At 48.5% G+C, this 24593-nt stretch overlaps 1 protein-coding gene and 1 pseudogene across 1 annotated transcript in view; both read left to right on the top strand.

The window, feature by feature from the left end:
- The window catches only part of LOC136942765 (uncharacterized), a 28194-nt gene extending 5325 nt beyond the window's left edge, over positions 1 to 22869 (top strand). The window contains exons 2-14 of the mRNA XM_067235738.1: positions 16845 to 16945; positions 17448 to 17577; positions 17713 to 17762; positions 18494 to 18599; positions 18787 to 18945; positions 19169 to 19286; positions 19368 to 19429; positions 19559 to 19684; positions 20265 to 20353; positions 20479 to 20634; positions 20876 to 21072; positions 21169 to 21298; positions 22819 to 22869. Of these exons, the coding sequence (XP_067091839.1) occupies positions 16922 to 16945; positions 17448 to 17577; positions 17713 to 17762; positions 18494 to 18599; positions 18787 to 18945; positions 19169 to 19286; positions 19368 to 19429; positions 19559 to 19684; positions 20265 to 20353; positions 20479 to 20634; positions 20876 to 21072; positions 21169 to 21298; positions 22819 to 22869 (1398 nt within the window). The 5' untranslated portion in view covers positions 16845 to 16921. The remainder of the gene's footprint in view (positions 1 to 16844; positions 16946 to 17447; positions 17578 to 17712; positions 17763 to 18493; positions 18600 to 18786; positions 18946 to 19168; positions 19287 to 19367; positions 19430 to 19558; positions 19685 to 20264; positions 20354 to 20478; positions 20635 to 20875; positions 21073 to 21168; positions 21299 to 22818) is intronic.
- LOC136942766 (RNA-binding protein 25-like) lies at positions 705 to 10323 on the top strand (annotated as a pseudogene).
- Positions 22870 to 24593: the final 1724 nt, after the last annotated feature.

Genomic DNA, 24593 nt, shown 5'->3' with positions numbered 1-24593 from the left:
TCTCTCAGCAGTTTCTTTCTCATGGAGACGTAGATTAATACGCAAGGATCAGATGCCTTGAAACCTCTCTTGCGAAACGCTTCCCCGAAACATTTCAAAGTAATCGGTAATAGAGAGATATTTCTATTCTCACGTCCTTTATTTTTATATGCTGTAATTTCTATTAAATATGTTAGGCAGGCTTTTAGTTTATCATAGTTCTGTCCTACCTAACTCTGATAGCAGTACATTTGATTATATATTGGACACTTTAAATTGTCCTTTAATATTTTCCTGACCTTTTAAAATTATGTTGTGGGTTTGCAGTCATCAAACCATGGAGTATGTGATATAAATTGAGAAGTCATGTTCGCTGGATCCATTCATCAGTTGTGTGGATGTAATGTAAGCCCATTACAATGATGACCTTACAACACAATACGGGGGAATTCCAACCTGGTTCTTATCTGATTGAAAACACTTCCCACTATAAGTCAGCAAACTGTAGTAGGATGGCTCCGACATCCCATTCACCACACAGACACTTATCTGTGGCACAGTCACTAAGACGACTCTGCCAAATCAGTCGTTTTTTCTTACGGTATGCACTGAAAACAGAGCACACAGCTGAATAGATTGCAATACAGAGGGAGAGAGGTGGAGAAAGAGAGGGAGAGAGAGATAAATAAAGAGAGGGGAAAGAGACAAAGAGGGAGAGAGAAAGAATGTTTTCCCTTCCCCGACAGAGGGAGAGAGAGAGAAAGAGGGAGAAAGAGAGACAGAGGGAGAGAGAGAAGGGGAGAAAGAGGGAGAGAGAGAGACAGAGGGAGAGACAGAGGGAGTGAGAGAGAAAGAGGGAGAAAGAGAGAAAGATGGAGAAAGAGAGAAAGAGGGAGAGAGAGAGAGAGAAAGAGGGAGAAAGAGAGACAGAGGGAGAGAGAGAGAAAGAGGGAGAAAGAGAGAAAGAGGGAGAAATAGAGAAAGAGGGAGAGAGAGAGACAGAGGGAGAGAGAGAGACAGAGGGAGAGAGAGAAAGAGGGAGAAAGAGAGAGAGAGAAAGAGGGAGAAAGAGAGAAAGAGGGAGAGAGAGAGAGACAGAGGGAGAGAGAGAGAAAGAGGGAGAGAGAGAGAAAGAGGGAGAGAGAGAGACAGAGGGAGAGAGAGAGAAAGAGGGAGAAAGAGAGAAAGAGGGAGAGAGAGAAGGGGAGAAAGAGGGAGAGAGAGAGACAGACAGAGGGAGAGACAGAGGGAGTGAGAGAGAAAGAGGGAGAAAGAGAGAAAGATGGAGAAAGAGAGAAAGAGGGAGAGAGAGAGAGAGAAAGAGGGAGAAAGAGAGACAGAGGGAGAGAGAGAGAAAGAGGGAGAAAGAGAGAAAGAGGGAGAAAGAGAGAAAGAGGGAGAGAGAGAGACAGAGGGAGAGAGAGAGACAGAGGGAGAGAGAGAAAGAGGGAGAAAGAGAGAGAGAGAAAGAGGGAGAAAGAGAGAAAGAGGGAGAGAGAAAGAGACAGAGGGAGAGAGAGAGAAAGAGGGAGAGAGAGAGAAAGAGGGAGAGAGAGAGACAGAGGGAGAGAGAGAGAAAGAGGGAGAAAGAGAGAAAGAGGGAGAGAGAGAGACAGACGGAGAGAGAGAGAGACAGAGGGAGAGAGAGAGAAAGAGGGAGAGAGAGAGAGAAAGAGGGAGAGAGAGAGAAAGAGGGAAAAAGAGAGAAAGAGGGAGAGAGAAAGAGAAAGAGGGAGAGGGAAAGAGGGAAAAAGAGAGACAGAGAGGGAAGGAATAGAAAGCGAGTGACAACAATAGTTCAAAGCTCCAGTGTTTGCATTTGATCCATTGTCCCTGCGAGTCTTTGGGGACGACGACCAACCAGTCCTCGTCTTACCCAGGGTGAGAGGCGGTCAGGCTCAGATGGCCTTGCAGATTAGGATCTGGTGGAGAGCTGGGTCAGGAGAGAGGGGGGACGAAAGCTATGTCCCCATTGTCCAGGGTTCAGCCTGTCAGCGCTGAGAGCAGGCTTGTGTGTTTTAAACGGTCTTTGGAGACAGTTGGCTTTGGGTTCACGCAGAGTGAAATGTCAGTTCAGCTTTGAGTTTCTCCCGAGGAAGCAGTTCGGTTGTTTTTTTTGTTTTTTGTTTTTATGTAGTTCCACAAAGAATGAAAATGACTTATTTTCTATTTCAGGAGTTGCCTTTTCTTTAATGAGCATGCGTTTCTCTCCGCAGTGATGGAACTACTGGGTGGGATCTGTGAGAAAGAGGGCAGGGAGAGCAGGAGGAGGGAACACACTCTGGGCAGACGGGAGAATTAAAGGGATGCTAATTAAACAATGTAGTGATTTACAGCCAATAATGAGATACCCTGGGTATCATTTATCACTTCTCTAGTCCCTGGGCTCACATTCCTGGTGAGAGTTTTTACCATTTAATCACAGATCTCTCCTCTCAGCCTCCAGGTCTCCTACTGAGAGAGAAGGTTGAAAGTTATATATTTTTTAAGGAATATTTCATAGATTTGAGTGATGGAGGCTACTCCTTCCACAGTGTCTTGTCTCAGGGATCTATATTTATTTGAAAGAGAGGGGAACATAACTTATGATGTGGCGAGGAGCCCTCCAGTTAAACCTTGGCCCTATCATCATTAATACAAGCTCTAACCCTGAGCTACACATCTAACCAAGGCAAAAGGGAATCGATCACTAGTTTTCAAAGGTCAGAACCAAACTGATCATTAGCTGGCATGCTAATGAAAAGACAATAAAAAGTGCGCATTCTGTTTTGTTTCATTAGTAGGACTTTTCTATAGGACTTTTCTATTGGAGGTTTCTATAGGAGGTTTCTATAGGAGCTTCGATGGGTGGTCTCGTTTAAAGGACTTCAGCCGACTACATAGCCTCCCTCGCAGTAGGATCCACCTCGAGAAGCCTGCAGGCGTGGCTGTGGGTTTGGGCTTGTGAGAGGGGGCCTGAAGTGTCGCCTGGCTGTGGGGAGGATGTTTGGCTAGCGGGAGAGGATGAGCTTGGGGCCTGCGGTGCGCTAGCAGCCAGGAAGCCAAAGTGTTGACTCGGCAGATTTGAGCAGAGCTGCTCTGATGACAGAGGGACTAAACACACCAGCCCCCCCGTCCCCCCTCTGTCCCCCTCCCCGTCCCCTGATGGCCCCATAAAGGGGTCACCTCGGGCCCCGGTCGGCCCCGGGTCAGGAGGGAGAGGCTGGGGAGGATACAGGCCGTCTGACCGCTCTGCCGGCTAATCAGACTGACAGTTGGAGACCGGAGAGGGCGACAGTGTTTGTTTACCTCTTTGTTGCGTGGTGAGCCAGCACACAGATATGGCCGTTCCAGCCAGGGATGACATCTGCCCTGCCTGCCGCCTGGCTCAGGGGACTCCAGGCCAGGACAATAAGGACTTCCTGTCCCACATCACACTTCCCTGCATTCCACGCTGGTGGTGGAGGGCGGGGGGCGGGGAGGGGGGCGTGCGAGGGAGAGTTCGGTGGGGGAGAAGGGGGCGTGCGAGGGAGAGTCGGCCGGGAAGAGGGGGAGCATGCGAGGGAGAAGAGGGTGGGGGAGAGGGGGGCGTGCGAGGGAGAGTTGGATGGGCGAGAGTCGGCTAGGGAGAGGAGGGTGTGCGAGGGTGAGTTGGGTGGGAGAGAAGGGGGGGGAGGAGGAGAGTTGATGTTCTAGTACTAGCATGCATTTTTTTCTCCTCATGTGAGTTTTTGTCCTCATCATCACAAATACGATGTTCCTTCTCTCTGCCTGGGGCGGGCGCTCGACCTAGACTGTGATGTTCCCTCTCTCTGCCTGGAGTGTGGGTGTGTGGGTGGGGGGGGGGGGTGTGTGTGGGTGTGTGTGGGGGTGAATGTTGTCGTGTTAGGGAGATGGTTTCCTCTGCTCCGACAGATGCCTGGAGACGTCCTCAGGGCAAGGCTGGGCCTGCTCACAACAGGAGAGCATACACAGCATTTTAGAAATGTTCCTGTCAATCTTTGCTGTGCTTTTGTTGACGCTAAAATAACATGACCAAACACAGAAAAAATCAGGAAGAAATATAAGTAGACCAACTTATAACGCTTGAACGCTTCACTTGCCTTTTCAGCTTTGTAAAGCTTTTCTTTGTGAAAATGAGATTTTATCACCACGGTTACCATAAAGTATAGTTATTGAGTCTTCAGTGTCACTCTATTGTAAGCCTCGGAGTCAGTTATTGTTTGAGGGGTGTTATGTAACAATGTTCTAGTGGCCTGTAATGTGCTACCGCTAGTTCCTAATGACCTCTGGGTGTTACTGACACAACGAGCAGGTCCTGGAGACATGTGCTTGACCCATAAATGGACTGCAAGTTAAATAATCCAACTCTTTTAATCACCAGAGCGGAAACCACAACACCGATGCAGCCAAAGCTACACGCGGCACCAAAAACATAATGTTGAGAGTGAAATGTATAAATCCAAGCTACCGGGGGTTGAGCAAACAAACCGATGCCAGTTGTAGCTAGTGAAGAATGTGGAAAGCTCAGGTCAGTTCAACAGATCTCCAGGGGTGCTAAATGACCCTGATGTTGCTGTTTGCGGAAGAGGGGAATAAAGATGGCATCTGAGTTCTCCTGTTACCGTTGGGGTCAAGGCGAGAGGTCAACCTTCAGCAACCTGAGTGGTAAAACAGCTCATTGCTGTCTGCACAAGCATATGGCCCTGGGATGTGACCATACCGCCCTCCCACCTCCCCCCGCACACACACACACACTCACCCCCCACACACACTAACCCACCCCCCCTTAACACACACACAGCCTCCTCACTTACACACACACCTCCCCCTCATTCTGCACAAGCATATGGCCCTGGGACAAGACCGTACACACACTGAACCCCCCAACATACACACTCGCCCCCCACCTCTGCACACACACACACATTCAACCTCCCCTCACACACATTCAGCCTCCCCCCACACACGCACACACATGCAGTCTCCATACTTACACACACCTACCCTTCTCCCAACCACAACCTCCCCCTCACACACACACAACCTCCCCCCCCGCACACACACTCCTGAGCCAGAACAGCAAGCTCTACGGATGCTCAAAACATACAGTATGTTCCTGAACATCTCACATGTTTTCAAGGTTGTTTAAAAAAACAAAGCCTGTGAACATATCGAGTTTCAGATAATCCTCGATCAGAAGAAGGAGCGGCTGTATTGTTCAGCTTGTGTTTCAACTCAAGCGATTCGAGACGTATTTAGGGATGTAATAGAATAATTAAAGGGGTGTGTTGAAGGCTCATGAGGGAGATTAGCTTGTTGTAGGAGTCGCTGTAGCAACACCAGCGGCTGCGTGGACGCGGGACAAAACCTCCTTGAGAAAGTATGAAACAAGTGAGGACAATAAGAGATGAGAGCTTGGATGTGAAGGGAAGTCTTCCAGGGATAGTCTGGGCAGTGCTCTGTGTAGTCTGTGATTGGGTTCAGGGAATAAATGAGCCTGTGGGCATTTGTGAAGGACCACTCAGCCTAGGAAATGAGGCAGCTTTGTTCCTGGCCCTTGCCTAATAGAGCTGGGGACTGGGTTTAGGTTTCTGTCGACAGTTCACTGTGACTTGAAAGGATCCCTGGCTGGGAAGCTGATCTCTGTGCGCACTGTTTTTATGTTTATTTTATGAGTTTATCAGTTGTTTAGTGGCATATCTTACTGCAGCGATGTGAAGTTTCAGGGCACTCCTCAGATGATGTGGTTTGCTGTAAAGCTGTACTTTGGTGGGTTTGTTTACAGTAATATTCTGCACCCACAAAGGTGGGTCTCATGCCAGCTGGCAGGGGGCATGCCAGTCCCTCATTAATTCTTTCCAGAGTGTGTGTGTGTGTCTGCGTGTGTGCGTGTGACCTGACCTCTCAGTCTTTGTCCATTGTTCCCACCTGGTGGGAGGATGATGAAGGGTGAGGGAGGTGAGGCAGGTGAGGCAGGTGAGGGAGGTGAGGCAGGTGATGAAGGGTGAGGGAGGTGAGGGAGGTGAGGCAGGTGAGGGAGGTGAGGGAGGTGAGGCAGGTGAGGCAGGTGAGGGAGGTGAGGGAGGTGAGGCAGGTGAGGCAGGTGAGGCAGGTGAGGGAGGTGAGGCAGGTGAGGCAGGTGAGGCAGGTGAGGCAGGTGAGGCAGGTGAGGAGGTTGTAGAGGGTAAGACAGAGTGCTGGGAGCCAGTGCCAGGGCTTCATCCTGGCTGGTCCAACAAGTCTGCAGTTTCCACAGCGAATAATGCAACATGAATTTTCAAATGGGTGGGGAAATAATTACCCAGAGTGCAGTGGGTTTTCGTCTGGGGGCGGAGAGCCGGGACAGATCACACTTTCCTGTGATGTAGTGAACATTCTCAGTGTACTGTGCACACTCACACACATTGTCCACGCTCACACACAGTTAGATTGTTACTTAAACGGATGATGAACTTCAGTCATTTCGAGGACTTTAATTGGTCATGTCATGTGAGGGCTGTTTAAGTGAGTAAACACATTCCTGCACCTCAGCCATGCCATGAGAAGTTTGGGATGTGCTATTTCTAAAGGCCCAATGTCTGCTGGAGAAAGATTTGTGTTGGGTGAAAGTCTGTTTTGCTTTCATGAATTGCTTTCATCATCTAAGCCACGGACACGACTCCCACAACGGTAGCCAGAAGACTAATTCACAGTTTCATCATCTTTAATACGAGATCCATGATTGTTTTCTTTCAGATTAAACTAATTTCTAACAACCAAACATCATCACTGAAGCTTGTGCGTAGGATTAACTGATTTGAGAATGACTCCCAGGCGGTTTGATAGACCTCTCTTATTTGTGCAACCCTTTTCACAAGTCATGCCACAGAAGGGGAGGGTTCAAAGATGCCTACGGATCAGCACCTATAACCAACCTAAAACCCTCAAGGAAGACAAGGGAAAAACTCCCACAAAACGTTCTCACAATCCCCCCCTCACCCCTCACAACCCCCCTCTCACCCCTCCAACATCCCTCTCTGTCCCTGAGCTATAGACCTGTTGTGGAAGCTCACATCATAGGGGATGAAACCTCAATGAAAAGCTCAGGAGGTCTGGGTGAATTGGCTCAGGAGAAAAGCTTCTCATCCAGTCCCAGAGGGGCGGCTCTGGGCTGTTGTTTCCACCTGGTCACCCTAACCCCCTCAGTACAAGATGATTAAGTCTTGAATCACCTCAGTCTTGTTTTGAGTGTGAGGAATGTGTCCTTCGCTGTGGCCCAGAGACAATAGACTGCCTCCTTGTTGGGATTCTTCATAGAGATATTTCCCCCACAATGCCCTGCCAAACATCTGCCCCCGCTCCTGTGGAGGGGTTGGAGACGTCCAATCAGCTGCCAAAGTCAGTTAAAACTCCCATAATTCCTTTTATGAGCAGCATCAAAGAGCAGCGTGCCCGATGGGGGGTCATGCAGATGAGACTAGACTTGTTTTCTTGATGCAGCCGTCACACAATAGGAGTTGTTGGAAGTCTTCTGGCTGGGTTGGCGAATGTAGGTCAGGGTGGGATGCTGTAGTCCAGAGCCTAGCCTGTAGTCTAGGGCCTAGCCTGTAGTCTAGGGCCTAGCCTGTAGTCTAGGGCCTAGCCTGTGGTCCAGGGCCTAGCCTGTAGTCCAGGGTCTGTAGTCTAGGGCCTAGCCTGTAGTCTAGGGCCTAGCCTGTAGTCCAGGGTCTATAGTCTAGGGCCTAGCCTGTAGTCTAGGGCCTAGCCTGTAGTCTAGGGCCTAGCCTGTAGTCCAGGGCCTAGCCTGTAGTCCAGGGCCTAGCCTGTGGTCCAGGGTCTGTAGTCTAGGGCCTAGCCTGTAGTCCAGGGCCTAGCCTGTAGTCCTAGGAATTGTGTATCCAGCATGCTGCTCTCCATGTTTAACTATCAGAGTCAGTTAAACTGTGTCCTCTTCTCTGCTCTCAGGGCCTCTCAGAAAGTGTTAGCAGTAATCTGCTGTGATTTCTCTGAGGCCTCCAAGACGCAGGCGTCATTAAGGAACCACAAAGGCTTGTCTGGATGCCAGTAGTGAGACATGTTCCCCTCCCCCCCTTTCTAAAGCGTCTCGACAACAGAGACTCGAGGAGCGTTTACACAGATCCTGCAACATCAGAGACTCGAGGAGCGTTTACACAGATCCTGCAACATCGCTCGTACAACAACGACCCTGAATTAATGTGCAGTCGTACCTTTTTATACGGGACAGTGAGGCAATATTCCCACCTTGAACAGGCTGTGAAAGAGGCAAACCACAGTGCCTGAACTGGTAGAATAAACAGCTTGGTCTACATATCTTGACTTGTTGTGTCTCTGCGCTTATCCAAGCGACTACATCAATCACGATTATTTAAATCAGTTCTAGATCAACAAGTCTTTTTCCCAGACAAGATCAAGTCAGTGAAAACCCGTCTCTGGGAAGCCGTGTCAAAGCAGAGTGCCTGGCATCAGCTCTCAAATGTTCCCATGGGAAAGTTCTAAATGCTGGACAAAATGTTCAAAATACACAGTTTTCGGGGTCGAACTTTCCAGCGGTGCTCATAATGCTGCTAATTGTTTGTGGGGAGGTTTGGTGCGAGGGGCTTGGAGAATGAGTCCTGAGGAATCTGATGAAGCAAGTTTCCATGTGCCTGCAATCTGTGAAGTCAGACCCCCCGTCTTAGTGTCTACCTTCCCCTCTCTCTCTCTCTCTCTCTCTCTCTCTCTCTCTCTCTCTCTCTCTCTCTCTCTCTCTCTCTCTCTCTCTCTCTCTCTCTCTCTCTCTCTCTCTCTCTCTCTCTCTGTGTGTCTCTCTCTCTCTCTCTGTCTCTCTCTCTCTCTCTCTCCTATGCCTCTGACCAGAGTACAAGCACAAGTAGAGACACACACACACACACACACACTATAGGAGGAACAGCCCCCCCCACTCTCATACATCATGGTCTCTCTCACGCCCCCCTCCCGCTCATACGTCATGGTCTCTCTCTGTAAGAAGATAAACATAAACTAGAGAGGAAGACAGGAATCGAGAGAGAGAGAGAGAGAGAGAGAGAGAGAGAGAGAGAGAGGGAGAGAGGGAGAGAGAAAAGGCTCCAGTCGTCAAATTAACCCCCAATCACAGTCACTGTACAGGGATTCCAGCTAGCCAATCAGCCAATTTAAGACAAATGATTTGGTTTAGCTTCTTAGCCACACTGGGCGTGGGAACTGCAAAGTTTCTCGTAAAAAAAGTGCCTGTAAATGATTCCCCTCCTGCTTCAAAGCACCTAACAACTAAAAAGGTTTATGAGTGTTGCTGACTTCTCCAACTCTCTCAGCTACATGACTGAAAACATACAACACGTGATACTCATTCAAGGAACAATGCAATGTTCATCTACGATTATTAGCATGGCAATCCAGAAATGAAAACAGGATGCTCTCTCATACTTGAAAACAAATCTGACAATCTCTGTCCATGAGTCGAGCAACCCTGGAGGTCCTTCACCATTCCTCCTGTTCCTGCTCTAGCGTTGTGATCAAACACGGTTGTGGGGTCCTTCTTCTCCTTCCCCTCCTCTTCCCCTCCTCCTCTTCCCCTCCTCTGCGCCGCTACACTCTTGCCTCCCCTCCTCCCCCCTCCCCCCTCCCCCCCAGCCCCCAGCCAGATCTGTGTGGCTGCTAATCTTTGGTGGTCTCCTGACTGCCAACAGTAATTGATTAGAGAGAGGAGGCTGCAGAGCTGGAGGGGAACGTTCAGACCTGAGGTTGCCAAGGTCGCTGCCCCTTCCTGCCCCTCCGAAGCCTCTCCTTCCCCTTTTCTCAACATATTAGGTATCAGCCACTGGGGATGCAGCAAATATTTAGCGCATTGGATCCAACTCTCAAAACGTTTTGGCGTTCAGAACAAACAGGAAGGTTTATGTAAGCAATGTAGGAGCATCTGTGTGAGTCCAAAGGTTTGCGAGGGAATGAGGGCTCCTCTATTCAGTGAACAAGTTCAACAGTCCAGGTTTAAATGTGCTTATTTTTTTTTCCAGTCTTTTCAATGTCCCGGGAATGGGCCACTGATGTTATGACCTCAGTGTTTACTCAACATCCTGAGAAACATGAAGAGGTTGTGGATGTTATTCTTAAGTTCTCACTCCATTTAATATAATTTCACATCAAGTGGAAGACATTCTAGTTATGTGGAAAGTGACTCAGTCTGCCATTGTGTTTAGCAAAGCCAATTACAGTACAGCCTTAGAAGTGTGTTGTTGCGTGTGTGTGAGTGTGTACGTGTGTGCCTGTGTGTGTATGAGTGTGTGTGTGTTGGTGTGTTCAGGTGGGGTCACCTTCTCCCTGGGAGACGTCCAGGAAAAGTTGACCCCAGCGGGGGGAAGCTGACGGTAGGACCCGCCCCCCTGTGGAAACGCCCACCATAGGAAACATTCAATACGCTTCAGGGCTGAGGACTCAGCTTGCTTCAGGGCTGAGGACTCAGCTTGCTTCAGCGAGGAGCCCTTGCAGTGTGGAGGGCTGGCGTCGCTCTGGATCGTGTCCAGGATATACCACTCTCTAGTGGACAGAGCCCATGCTCAGAGCATGCACAGACAGCACATACAACAGGCCAATGAGAGAATACACATTTGTTTAATGAGAGACTTGGCCAAAACAACCAGGAGAGACTATTCATTCTCCTCGCAGTGTCTCATTCCGACAGTCAAGACTTGTGGGATTTGGAGTCCTTCTCCCTCTCTAACAGGAACTCTCCCCAAGGCGATAGTCATCTGTCTGTTTAGTTTCCCACAAACCATTTCAGGTTTTATTATGTGATGCTGGTTGTGCATGACTCAATGTGTCACTTTAATCAAACCTAAACTAGATATCCATGTCTTGGGAAGGAGAGGAGGCGGAAGGCAGGGCTGGAAAGATTGGAGAAAAGACTTTAATTGCAGACAGAAATGTTTTTCCACCAGTTGTGTGTCTTAAACATCCCCCCCCCCCCCCCCCCCCCCCGTAAAACGTCCAAATACCAGAGTTAGATATCACAAACGTCTGTCTGTCCGTGCTGTAGATGAAAAGATCCTGTGTTGTTTTACTTTATCAAGATACGGAGGCAGTTCCACCAACCACAGCTTTCAACTTTCTCTCTACTGCTCTCTACTGCCACACAGTGTCCAACACGCAAACTGCACCCGGTCTCCCACAACACAAACCCACCCATTACTGGACACTGTTATTAACAAAACAAAATGCAGATGACCACGAAAAAATGGACACTTGTATTACAGAGTTCCCGGTGGACGGTTTCGACCTCTTCTCAGCGAGAGTGGTGTCTTGGTTTAGCCGAGGTAGTGGTTTCTGAACCATGGCCTCCATCACCCGGTGTAGCTCTTGGCATGCCTCTGAGCCTTTCAGCTCCTGCTGCGTCATGTTCTGCTCTGAGGTAAACTGATACAGCTCAGAACCCTTTGCTTTTTTCTCGCGACCTGTTTCTCAGGCCAGGTTGGTGAAGCAGGGTTCCAGACCACCTCTCCCCCCCCCCCCCCCCCCCCCCCCCCCAGCGGAAACCGGAGTGTGGGCCGAGAGTGGGGCTGTCGCTGGGGTACAAAGCTCCCCCCTCCCCCCTCCCCCCAAAGCCACACAGCTCTGCACATAGTCTGTCATGAGGCAGTCTGGATGTCTTCAGAATCACCTCACTGGAAGACAGGGGAGGGAGGGAGAGTGGAGAAGAAGGGAGAGAAGAGAGGGAGGGAAGGGAGAAGGAGGGAAAGAGGAGAGGGAGAGGAGAAGGAGGGAGACAGGGGAGGGAGGGAGAGGAGAAGAAAGTAGAGAGCAAAGGGGGGAGGGAGGGGGAGAAGAAAGGGAGGGACTGTAAGAGGAAGGAGAGGGAGGGGGAGAGAGGAAAGTGAGGGGACTCAGGGAGGAGAGAGAGAAAAGGGAGGGAGTGAGGGAGGAGAAAGACGGGGGATAGGGAGGGAGGTAGGGAAGGAGAAAAGGGAGGGAGGGAAAGAAAGAAAGAAAGAGGAAAGGGTGTAAAAGGAAAGGGAGTGAATTGGTGCCCAGCACCACAGAAGGAGTCTCCTCAGTAATGTGCTCTGACAGGGTCCACAGCGTCCAGAGAGGGAGATTTACTGCATGCTGCTGATGTCAGCAAACTCACAGCGGTTCACCAACAAGTGTTTAGCTTGATTTTGAGAAAAGGAACTTTTTACTTTCACTCCTAGTTTAAAACCTATGAAGCTACCATGGAGAACGCAGAAACAATCTAATTTAAAAAGGGGGTTTTGAAAACGTTTCCAAAGGTTACAAAATATTTTTCCCTCAGTGTCGAAAACATTTTTGAAAGGTAGAACAAATATTTTAACCAAAACGTTTTGAAAGGTAGAAAAAATATTTTACCCAAAACGTTTTGAAAAAAACTTTTGAAAGGTTGAAGAAATAAAAAGTTTTGAAAGGGTGAAAAAATATTTCCCCCCAAAGTTTCAAAAAAGGTTTTGAAAGGTAGAACAAATATTTAACCCAAAACGTTTTGAAAGGTAGAAAAAATATTTTACCCAAAACGTTTTGAATTTTTTTTTTTTGAAAGGTAGAACAAATATTTTACCCAAAACATTTTGATAAAAAAGTTTTGAAAGGTTGAAAAAATATTTTCCTCAAAAAGTTTAGATTTTTCTTTTTTGGAAAACATATTTTCCACAAAAAGTTTTGAAGGTTGAATAAATACAAAGTTTTGAAAGGTTGAATAGAAAAACAAAAAGTTTTGAAAGGGTGAAAAAATATTTTAAAGTTCTGTACTTCTACTTGAGTGGAGGATGTGTGTACTTTTGCCATCTCTGGGTAAAAGAGTAGTCAGTGGACCAGTTTAGGCCTCCCATTACAATGCACACAGTTTTTATGGTACATTTTAATTTGAAAAGAAAGGTAACGTTTCCAAAAAACAGTTGGGCAAGTGCTCTCTTTTTCATTCCTTAACATATATCAAAGAAGGGACACAAATTTTGGATGACTAAACACCCCATGCCTGTCAATAAGTATATTTTCGAAATACACTTTCTGAATGTGCTGCAAGAGCATCACCCGCATGTATAATCTCTGGAGACAAAACCCAACATGAAATCCTCTTTCCTTGGAAGTCCCAGCAGCTGTTTTTGTGTGGGTGGTTCCCACGCTGGGTGGCTCCCTCATGATGGTGAGGGCATGACCGAGCCTGTGAGATGCGTCAGCCCATCCAGAGTGGTGAGAAGTGGTGAGAAGAACTTCACATCCGTGGGCCACGAACCCCCTCCCCTCCACCTGCACCTATACACTCACCAGTCAGTGCTCCCCAGTTCCTCAATAGAATGATTCACAGGATTGACAGTATGTTTAAGACTTTGTATTAGACACTGTAAATCAAACACGCGCCCACGCACAAATGGCTGGCACCCATTTTCATTTTCGATTTTTTATTTTTGTCAGTTATTCTCGTTGTTGTTGTAAGGTCTATTTGAAAGCTGTGTTGCGCCGGAACAATGAGCCTGCTTTGCACATGAAAGCATCTTAATTAAACCAGTATTCAATTTCAAGTATTCTCCTGACCCAGAGCACATCAATTGATGTGTTTTTCTGTGCTCAGTCTAATGCTAAGCAACGCACGTTGCAAATGAGAATTTGCATCGCGTCCTTTGAAAGGGCGGTCCAGTCGAGCTACCGAGGTTTGGCCGTCAGTCCGTCCTCCTTCGAGACACCAAAGGTTCACCACACCTCTGTCCATGCTTCTCTCCGTGTGAGAGGTGGTGGTGCGTGGCGTGATCTCTGCGGATCAGTCAGACACGGCCGACAGGCTGGCCGTCCCAGGCTGGATGCGTCCGGGGAGGCGACCCTGGAGGAGCAGTGCCCGGCGTCTCTCTCGCATGCTGCTCTCCTGCTCCTGCCTGACAGCCGAGGAGAGGGACCCGCTGGGCGCCGGCCCCCAGGAGACCAGCCAGGGGGAGGTCCCCTGGGAGAGAGAGCACGTTCACATCACCGTGGAGGATCTGGGGGAGGTCAACCTCAGCTTCACCCTGGCCGGGGAGGCTGGGGAGGAGGAGGGCCCAGCCTGGATGTGCAGCGTGACACGGTCCGCTAGCTCCGTGTCCACCTGCAACAAGGCCCTGAGCAAGAAGAGACTGAGAGCTCTGTCCTCGCTCCCTCTGCAGGACAGGACAGACCAGGCCAGCGAGGAGGAGGAGGATCCTGTGCTGTTTGAGGCAGACAGCAACCCAGCCTCGGGAAGCCTCCTCACGCCTCCTGTCATCCATCTGATCCCGCCCACTCCCTCCGACGTCATTGACGATGACCAGTTCTTCGACATCAACTCCGAGGAGGAAAGCGTGGCTCTGACGTCCGACGGCAGCTACGACACCGGGGAACAGGACAGTGATGAGGAGAGGGCGGAGAGAGGAGAGGAGGGGGAGGAGATCAACGTTGACCCGGGTGTAGAGAGTCTGGACATGGATGACAATCAGACTGAGCCAGAGAGTTTGACCGCTGGGCCTGAGCCTGGCAAGGCCACTGAAGAAGAGGACAGTGAGACAGAATGTGAGAAGAAGAAAGGACCCAAACCTAGCTTCCTACGTCATGCCTACCAGGTCGCGCCTCTCCCTGAGTACCCAAGGAAGAGTGAGTCCCTTCACAGAGCTCCCCAACAACCACAACACTCTCTCTCTCTCCTTTCAACTGGAAAACATTTGGATTGCTGTCAACAAAATATTATTTTGTCAAAGTGGATGTCATTGGCTTTTTCTTGTCATATTGTAGGGAGTTTCAACACCGGCATCAATCTGCTGTCGTTCACGGAGCACAACCTGGGTGAGTGAGACTGTGTGAGGGACAACCTGGATGAGTGAGACTGTGTGAGGGACTGTAAGGCCTGGATCGTGGTCCCTGTGGTCCACCTCCTGAGCTCATGTGTTGGCTCTCAGTTTTGATCTTGGTTCTCCATTCAGAGTAAATCACAACGATTATGTGTCACAGTCACAGTACCTCCTGCTTCTCCTCTGGGAGCAAAGAGACCTTTTTTCATTTCTTGGAATCTCTTTCTAGTCTTTGTTGGAAGTATTCCCTGTGCGTGTTCCTGTAGACGGTTCCCAGGTGTTGGGTTGCTGTGACTCACCAGCCTCCGTTCTCTTCCTCCTCTGGCCCTGTCAGCAGTGACCCCTCCTGCCTTCTCACTTAGATCAAGGGGAAGGTTGGAGTCAACCATTCAGATGATGGTGTCGGTTGAATGATCATGGCTGCGGTTAGGCAGTTACAGTTCCTTGGATTACTCATCATTGATCAGTGTGTGTGTATGGGTGAGTTTGCGTGCGTGCGTTTCAGTGTGTCTGTGTGTGTGTATGGGTGTGTGTTTGCGTGTGTGTGTGTGTATACTCGTGCATTTGCCCTGTTTGTGTTTGTCCCTCTAAAGGAGTAGAGAACCCAGTCACCCTAACCCTGACTCTGCTGCACACACTCCCTGTCTCTCCATTACCACTAGTTTCCCCCTCCCTGTTCCTCTCTCTGGCAGCCACTTCCTGTCGTCCTGTGAGCCTTTCCTGGAAGGCAGTCCAGGCTGCCACAGGCTGCCACAGGGCCGGTCTTCCTCCTGCCAGCTCCTCCAGCTCTGCCCCTTATCCTGCCCCTCGCCTGCTTCATCACACGCCGCAAACACGTCACGCCACTCGTCGAAATACATGGAAATGTATCAATCTGAATGGAAGGATGTTAAAAGAGGGCCTTGTTGCAGGGCGGCCACGGGCTCTGAGGTCAGGAGTGAGAATGCACTTCTGTTTTGAGGAAGGCGATTCACGTGAAGAGGCTTGTGTCTCTGTCGGAGAAAACATCACGTTCGCTCTGCTGGGTGAGGGGGGGGGGGGTGACACGGGGAGGGGGGGGAGTTCAGGTGAAAGTGATGTCCAGTCTCTCAGACAGGATTCCTCAGCTGTCACGCTTAAACCCATTACTCTGACCTATCTGATCCTGGCTCCCTCTAAAACTCCAGACCATGTCAAACTATTAAAACAGCCTTTCATAAACGAGGCCCCTGAAATGCAGAACATGTGTTTATGAATGAATGCGTTGATGGGATATTTGATATTCAGTTTCTTTCTGTACATACACAAGGCCTACAGGAATGTACAGTTTATCTCAATATACTGTGGGACCAAGTTAGATTATCACTCACTTGCCTGAAAACTCTGATAGTACATTTACTGCTAGTATCCTGACCAAAATTACCAACCACTGTAGATTTCAATCCACCCAAAGATGTTGGTCCTTCTAACTGCTCTGTATAGCATGAAGGGAAAGAAAGATTTTCAGGTCAAGTGACCTTTGGGAATGCCAGAATATTAGTTTTCTGTGGGAAAGAACACAGCTGTCTTGTGTCTCACCAAACAGACACGTCTATGTCTCGTGGGTTGCTAGGCGACCATACTTGCTGTGTCCAGGATCATCACGTGTCAAGTAGCAGAAGACCAGATAGTTTGGCGTTTACTGTCCTAAACTGACTTCATCTTGTCAAGACATTGACCTCCGACTGCCTAGTTTTGGACCTGCTCTATGCTGAAACACATTTTTCATTGTATTCATTTAGCATTTATCCAAAGCAAAGAACAACTAGTGCATTTAGAAAGAACAAAACAAGATCAAAGATTAAAGAAGTGCGTAGTTCAACAGTATTTCCGTGGTCAGAGTCGAGGAACAGTCTACATTTAGCCACATCGCAAAGTAACCACATCGCAGCTACCAGGCACGTGAACAAAACAAAATGAATATCACAGCAGTGCAGCAATAACATCTTAATTGCTTAAATATTGTGTACCAACAAAATCTCGATTACTAGCAGATGAACGTGTGGCAAACTAAGACAACAAGACAATGGTGTGACGCTGGTGTCTCGTGTCGTTTCTCTGCATTGGTAGACGACCTGAGCAGCAAGGATGCCGTCTGTCACGAGCTCCTGAAGGCAGAACTTGGCCTGCTTCCTCTCAGCGCGCAGATGGAGAGCTTCACACACCTGCGGGTAAGAACCATAGACTGTAAGAGTGAGAGACAGAGGGTAAGAACAGGCTCAGAGATAGGCCTACACACTCACCCCTCTGCTCCGAGTCAAGGGCAGATGTAGACATTTTCAGATAGAGGGTTTGAGTGATCCATCATGCGCTATTAATCACGCAACCTCTTACAGTATAACGCTTGTAGACATGTGGACGTCTTTTCCTCTGGGTGTTTAAACGGATATAGAAGTTTACTTTAACAAAAATGTTCTACTGTGAATTAGATTTTGGGGAATTAGAATTTGTGCGCCAATGAGGGTACTGTGGTGTTCGCTGGGTAAATAGATTCTATAAGGCTTCTAATCTCCGCTGTGATTAGAACAGTCTAGCTCGTAGGCTACGCCACACAATGTTCCGGTCCACCAAAAAATAAAACGTAAATCCAAACTAAATTGTTCCTCCTCAACCGCGGAAAGTCGCTGAATTGGCAACAATGTTCCGGTCGCTGTGGGTTTGTCGTTTGTGTAGAAGCCAGCGATCCGCTCCTGCAGTCTGGGAGACACGGTGACCCGCAGCCACACCTTCCACACCGTGACCCAGACTAAGGACCAATCACAAGAGGAGGAAGGGTCGCCTCGACAACGACGCATAACCGTTGGTGAGCACTGGAACATTGCATCAGGGCATCTTGGCATTTATTTATTTATTTTTCTTTTTTTTCCTCAGATAAATAAATAAAATCATAGTGCTAGCCAACAATAACACTTAATTTTTTCCCCAATATTTTCCTTAGAGTCGTACGTGCCCCAGTCCAAGGACCAGAATGGAAACTTAGCTGGGAAGGTGAGAAGGCACTTCGTCAGCCTCTTGTTGGGCCCTTCAGGGTGGCATTTGACAAGCCCTAAGCTGCTGCAATTACTGAATATGTTTAGAAATCTAGTCAAAGTAATGACTGTGCAAATATTTCTTAAACCGTCTTTTTTGTGCTTAGGGGGTGTTTCCTGTGAACACAGAAACAATTTAAATGGTGAAATTGAATCTGTTTTATAGTAATTACTTATACTATTATGTATACTTATTTTCTAACATGAATGGACATTCTTTTGACTAGCCCTAACCCAGCATTACAGTATGAGTCCATTAAGATGAAAATACCTAAATTCAATAAGATCTAAGAACTAAATTCAGAATACCCCACTGTTCTCCACCCCTGACAAAAATCTATAATTTGTGTAAACGTGCTCTCACATCAACAATTTAGAATGTGTACCGATCAGACAGAACAGCCACAAAGACTCCTAACCATTCACCTCATCACCAGTGGTTACAAGCAGAGCATCGCACCATGCCAAATGGGCTCTGTCAACATCAAGATCTCAACAGAAGCTCGTATATCACAATCCATTTTAATGTCAAGGGAGAGCATAACAACTTTATGACTTATAACTGCACATGGCAGAGAGATGCGTGTTTCTCAATTTCAAAGAATCCCATGCTTTAGTGAAATACACCTGATTCGTCACTGAGGTGAACCAAGATCCTGCAGATAAAGACCTGTTTCTGTCTGTTGGTAGGGCTCAGACAGGCAGGGAGACAGATGTTTTGAGGAGTTCAGCACGGAGGAAGTCTGCCAGTGGTTCATCAGCATTGGCCTTCCCAAATGCCTCCCTTTCATCAAAGGTACAACACCCTCTTCCCTCTCACCCTCCCAGCCCCGCAGCCTTGGGATGGATTCTCGCCGTTTTCCCAGCCTCACGTTGCCAGTTTGCTAATTACAAAAGAATGTCTAAACCTAAGACATTGTGCTTGTGTTGGTTTCTCCCGCTGTGACCTGGCCTGCGCGTGTCGATGACCTCTTCCGTGACAGAGAAAGCTCTGTCTGGAGCAGACGTTGCGTCTGTGGATGTCAACACCCTGGAGGTCCTCCACATCTCCTCCCTGGAGGAGAGAGAGCAGCTCCTGTCAGCCATCTACAGGGAGATTCACCCTCCCAGCTCCACGTCCCAGAAACTCGACTCCCTGCTGGGTACAGTTATGGAATGGCATCACCCAATGTTTGTAGTTTTACGCCTGCGGTTCTTGCGAGTACAATTATCCCCCTTGGGTATTGTAAAGTTAATTTCAATCATCATGCACCAACCACCACACAGCCTCGGATCACCTGGGTTGATGTACTGCCAGGTGGTAGTTAGACGTTTGAATGACAGGCTTTAATCGATGTTCCCTACAATACTGTCTTTCTTCTCCAGAAACCTTAGGGCCTAATAACATAGAGAGCTTCACTGCAGCTTTAGTGTCTATGAGCAAGTCCAAATCCTCACCGCAGGTCAACTGCCTCAACATGAACCGCTGTTCAGTCAAGCTCAGGTAGGTTCTGCCCAGTCTACCACTTCAAACGTTACTGTGATCTAAACACAGCCATGATTTGTTCACCTCTTGTGCCTGCAGAAACAGAAGCCACAATTATCTGGTGCAGAAGAACTCTCAACTAATAGAGATCACCATTAATGGTACTTGAACCCCTGATTACTGTGATATCATTTGTTTGTTGAACACTTCACTCGATGTTCCCTTGCAAGAGTTGCAGTTTTTAAGGTCAGAAGGAATACATTTTGTTATGGTGTCATGGTATGTTTCAGCCTCAGAGAGAATCGTCCATCTCAGGACCCCCAAGGAGACCTCGGTGGGCAAGGTAGTTGAGTCGTGCACCAGGATGCTGAACATGACAGAAGACAAGGACCTCTTCACCCTGAAAGAGGAGCAAGGTCAGGCAGACACACAAACACACAATGAGGTCAGGCAGACACACAATGAGGTCAGGCAGACACACAAACACACAATGAGGTCAGGCAGACACACAAACACACAATGAGGTCAGGCAGACACACAAACACACAATGAGGTCAGGCAGACACACAAACACACAATGAGGTCAGGCAGACACACAAACACACAATGAGGTCAGGCAGACACACAAACACACAATGAGGTCAGGCAGACACACAATGAGGTCAGGCAGACACACAAACACACAATGAGGTCAAGCAGACACACAAACACACAATGAGGTCAGGCAGACACACAAACACACAATGAGGTCAGGCAGACACACAAACACACAATGAGGTCAGGCAGACACACAAACACACAATGAGGTCAGGCAGACACACAATGAGGTCAGGCAGACACACAAACACACAATGAGGTCAGGCAGACACACAAACACACAATGAGGTCAGGCAGACACACAAACACACAATGAGGTCAGGCAGACACACAAACACACAGTGACCCCGCACATGCGTTTCTGTGTTTTATGGTGAATTTGTATTTTGTTTTTTGAAGGTTCTTCTGAAGGGCTTTCACCAGGTCTACAGATCGGTAGTTTGGCAACACATGTGACGAGGCAGCTGGAGCTGTACCTGTGTAAAAAGGTAGGTCTGCATCACCTGTCCTACAGCTGGACTGATGTCACAAACCAAAGGTGATTATTGCAATGCTGCAGAAGCATGCTTCATCTCACATGTCTCTGAATATTTCTTTTCTTTCTGCCACAAAGGAGAAACCCAAATCCATAGACATCCAAGGCCCTAAAATAAACAACGACTGTGAGAATGCTGTCAATCAAAACCTCCAAGTGAGCCTTCCAGGTAAAGAAGAAAAGATCAAAGCGCTGAACCAGCAGGTGGACTCCCTCCAACATGTCATCCTCCAGGTGTGTCTTAACATAACCAATCATTACTCAACAGTACAATCAATTAAAAAACTAACACGGAAAGAATGATCCCGAAATTGACGAATCAGACATATCACTATAAACATCTTGAAAAATGACGGTTTGGGTGCAGTTCTAGGGGCGTGTGTGAAGCCCTCCGTGGCACTGCTTGTACAAAAGGCTCTACAGATCAAGTTTGATGTGATCTGACCACATGAGTGGGGGCTGCCTGTGCCCCCAGGTCCAGGAGCTCCACCAGGGTCTGGTGGCGTTCTGCTCAGAGCTGAAGAGCACGGAGGGAGAGGTGGCGCTGGTGGAGCTGAACTCTGCTGAGCTGGAGGCCAGGCTAGAGGAGGCGCAGGGCCGCCTCAGAGACAAGAGACAGAGTCTGCAAGCTCTCAGAGACGCCACGACCCACGCAGCGGCTCACGGGAGCGGGTACGCGAGCCGCGTCCAACCATTCCTTCACTTGGTTGGTTCTCACTGATGTAGGGCAGCGCAGTGGGGAGGAATAACCTCCTCTGTACCTTTCAGGCGATCGGAAGTCCGTCTCCTGGACAAGATGAAGACAAACTGCCAGGTGTTTATGGAGGAGATCTCCCTGGTTCACCTGAACAGACAGGTGGCTCACCTCCAGACCGCCCTGCAGGACTGCCAAGATAAGGTAACACTAGGTTCATTAGATTTACATTTACATTTATTCATTTAGCAGACGCTTTTATCCAAAGCGACTTCCAAGAGAGAGCTTTACAAAGTGCATAGGTCACTGATCATAACAACAAGATAGCCAAGAAACATCGCGAGTAGCCAAAACATGAAGCACACATTGTGAACAACCAAAGTAAGTGCCAAAGGGAAGAACCATAAGAGCATGTAGTTAAACAAGTTACAATTAAACAACATGAACCGCTATAAGTGCAAGTGTACCTGTGGAAAAAAGCAAGCAACAGTAATAAAAACAATATATCACAGCGAGAATTTTTTTTTAAACAGTTACCACAAGAGCAACAAGTCTCTAAGCAAGAGTCATTGTGATCCTTAGATCCACCACACCTACACCTGTCAGCTTCAGACAAGGGTTTACATGTTTGGCCCTATTATATTATGGTGCATTGTTTTAATGCTACATCAGCCCCAGGGCAGGTGTAACACAGTGGGAAGATTGGAGATGACTTCAAACAGACAAACATCTCTAACATCCTGAGCTGGTGTTACCAACAGTTTTACTAAGGAGACGGCATCCATCTTGTTTTTACAGTTTCTTCTCTCATGGACAAACGCATTCCTCCTTTCACCCCTCCCTCTATTTCATGAGACTGAGCCGTTAGCATCTGAGTGAGACCAGGCAGTAGGCCGAGGGTCACCAATTAGCTGAACATGCTCTTCCAGGAAGAGAAGGGATCCACAGCGTTGTCACCTGAGAGCCTGTGACCATACCAACAATGGAATGTCAGTGACAAAAGCCACTGGGAGAGCGAGCGAGAGAGATGGGCCACTGCATGTAAGACGATCCGGGTGCGTGCTCACAGGAGACTCCTTCTTCTCAGTTTGTACTTTTTTTTTTTTTTTTTACGTGGGTCTTTTATCCTGCTGGAGCAGCGCTAACGAGGAGCCATGAAAGGACACGCGGCCGAGGGCCTTGAGAGGCCGGCCGTGTCGCGTTGCGGCCCCAGGGTGAGGCTGCTGGAGGTGCTGAGTTTGTGGGAAACACGGCAGAGCTAATGTTTATCATATGACCTCATCAGAGTTAACACGCGGGGGAGAGGCGCGCACATGCGCGGCAACCTGGGAACTAATGGAGCCTCAGTGCTGGGAGGAGGACAACAAACGGCGGAAATGATTTTAAACTAGCACTTTAACTTGGAAGGCAAAAGAAACTTCAGTCACCACACTGTTAAACATCGACGGGGACCTCCTTTGATTCTCATTGTAGCGACACGTTCTTTAAATACTTTTTTATCCTTGCACCCAAACTGTGGCATGTTTTATGTTGACTAATGTAGACTGAGTGTTTCTGGAGCATCTGGAATGTTCTCTGTCTCGACCAGGTAGTCCAGGATCACGGAGGCTCCTCTAGACAAACAAGAACAATATGAAGAGAAAATTATTTGGGCTCATAGCATGTGTCCAGCCGAGAGGGAAACTTAACGGGAGAATGATGTGCATTATGGGCTGTTTCTCAAGGGGCTTCTGCTGCGTTTCCGTGGAGATATCCTGTCTGGCTCTCATGCCTGAGGAGAGGCCTCAGCTTTGACCTCTGACCCCGGCAAGACGGCAGCAATCGCTGCGAGGCGTTCACACGCCACGAGAGACGGCCAGGGGAGGGGAGGGGGTTGTGGGGCAGAGGGGGAGGGGGCGAGGTAGGGGGGGCGGGCACTGGTAATGTAGTGGCCAGACACACAAGCTATTTTTAAAGTACCTTTCATTCTTCTTGCATATGGTATGTCTTCCTGACCTAAATTCTGTGTACCATGTAGGCTGTGGCCTCACCGCAACGACCTGGGTTCGAATCTCCCCCTCTCTTTCTCTCTCTCCCCCCCTTCCTTTCCTGTCACACTTAACTTAAAACTGTCCAATGAAGCATGAAAAATGCCCCAAAATATATCTTAAAAACAAACATTTACATTTAGTCATTTATCAGACGCTCTTATCCAGAGCGAGAAACAGTGAGAGCTGGTTGTGTGGCTGTGTGTTTGCAGGAGAAGGCCCAGAGGAAGCTTTCCACCCTGGGCCAGCTGGTGTCCCCCTGCTGCCCGGCCATGCTGCTGGTGGTGGAGGAGAGACCGAGGCCGGACGGACGCTACAGGTTCACCTGTCGCTTCACACACGGCAGCGGCCTGGTGGTGGTCGAGGCAGGACGCTCCCAGCTCTGCCTCGACGACAGGTGAAGGCACACACACACACACACACACACATATACACACATACACACACACACACACACACATATACACATATACACACACACACACAGATACACACACATATACACACATATATACACATATACACACATATACACACATATACACACACACACATACACACATATACACACACATATATACACGTATACACACACACACATATACACACACACACACATATACACACACACCTGCACACACATGGAAATGTCCCCCCGCACACACAAGGAACGTTCTCTCTCTAACCCACTGGAAACAATCCTCTTCCTGCCCTGATCACACCGAAAGATTCACCTGACCGACCAGGCCACACCTGTAGAGATAAACACCTGGGGAAGCTTCCTAGCCTCCTGCTTGTGAGCAGCAGGGATCATCCGGCTCTCTCACGGACCGGCTCTCGTCCTGGTAGCTTTGGAAACCCGTCAGAGCAGGGGCCATAACAGGAAACCACGGTAACGTGAAACTGGGATGTCGGAGCAAATGGAGAGCAGTAGATAAAAGAAGAAAAACATGTAGTCATGCAATTAGTGTTGTTGTAACCATGGCAGCGACACATTCACATCCCTCACACACGAGCCAAGACACACACGCACACTAAAACCGTGCTCGTGACGTCATGAGAGCCAGTTTGCTCACTTCAAGTGGAGATAAAAGCCCGACTCAGAGAGGCCTCTCTCTAACCCAGTGCAGAATCTGAACCACAGAAAACTGAGAGCAGTCTTGAACGTTGCTGCGTATGTGTAGCTAATCACAGGCTGTCTGCAAATGCTCCTTTCACAGTCTGTGAAAGGAGCATTTCGTTTGTATTCCGGGATGACTATAAATAGAAAATTAACGAAGGCAGTGTTTAATGAGCTGAGAATCTGTGTTGAACTCGTGTTTTAATATTTCATGACCCAGGAGCCTTTGATATTATTTGTGGGGTGTCTTATGACAGAGAACACTGGAGGCAGTCTGCCTCGCAGTCTGCCTCGCAGGTGCCACGGAGACAGTAGATGACTGATATTTGACCAGTTGGATGAGATACACACT

Source organism: Osmerus mordax, chromosome 5 (genome assembly GCF_038355195.1).
Source record: "Osmerus mordax isolate fOsmMor3 chromosome 5, fOsmMor3.pri, whole genome shotgun sequence".
Lineage (NCBI taxonomy): Eukaryota > Metazoa > Chordata > Actinopteri > Osmeriformes > Osmeridae > Osmerus > Osmerus mordax.
Note: the sequence above shows the minus strand (reverse complement) of the source record. Positions and strands in the feature narration are given on the sequence as shown.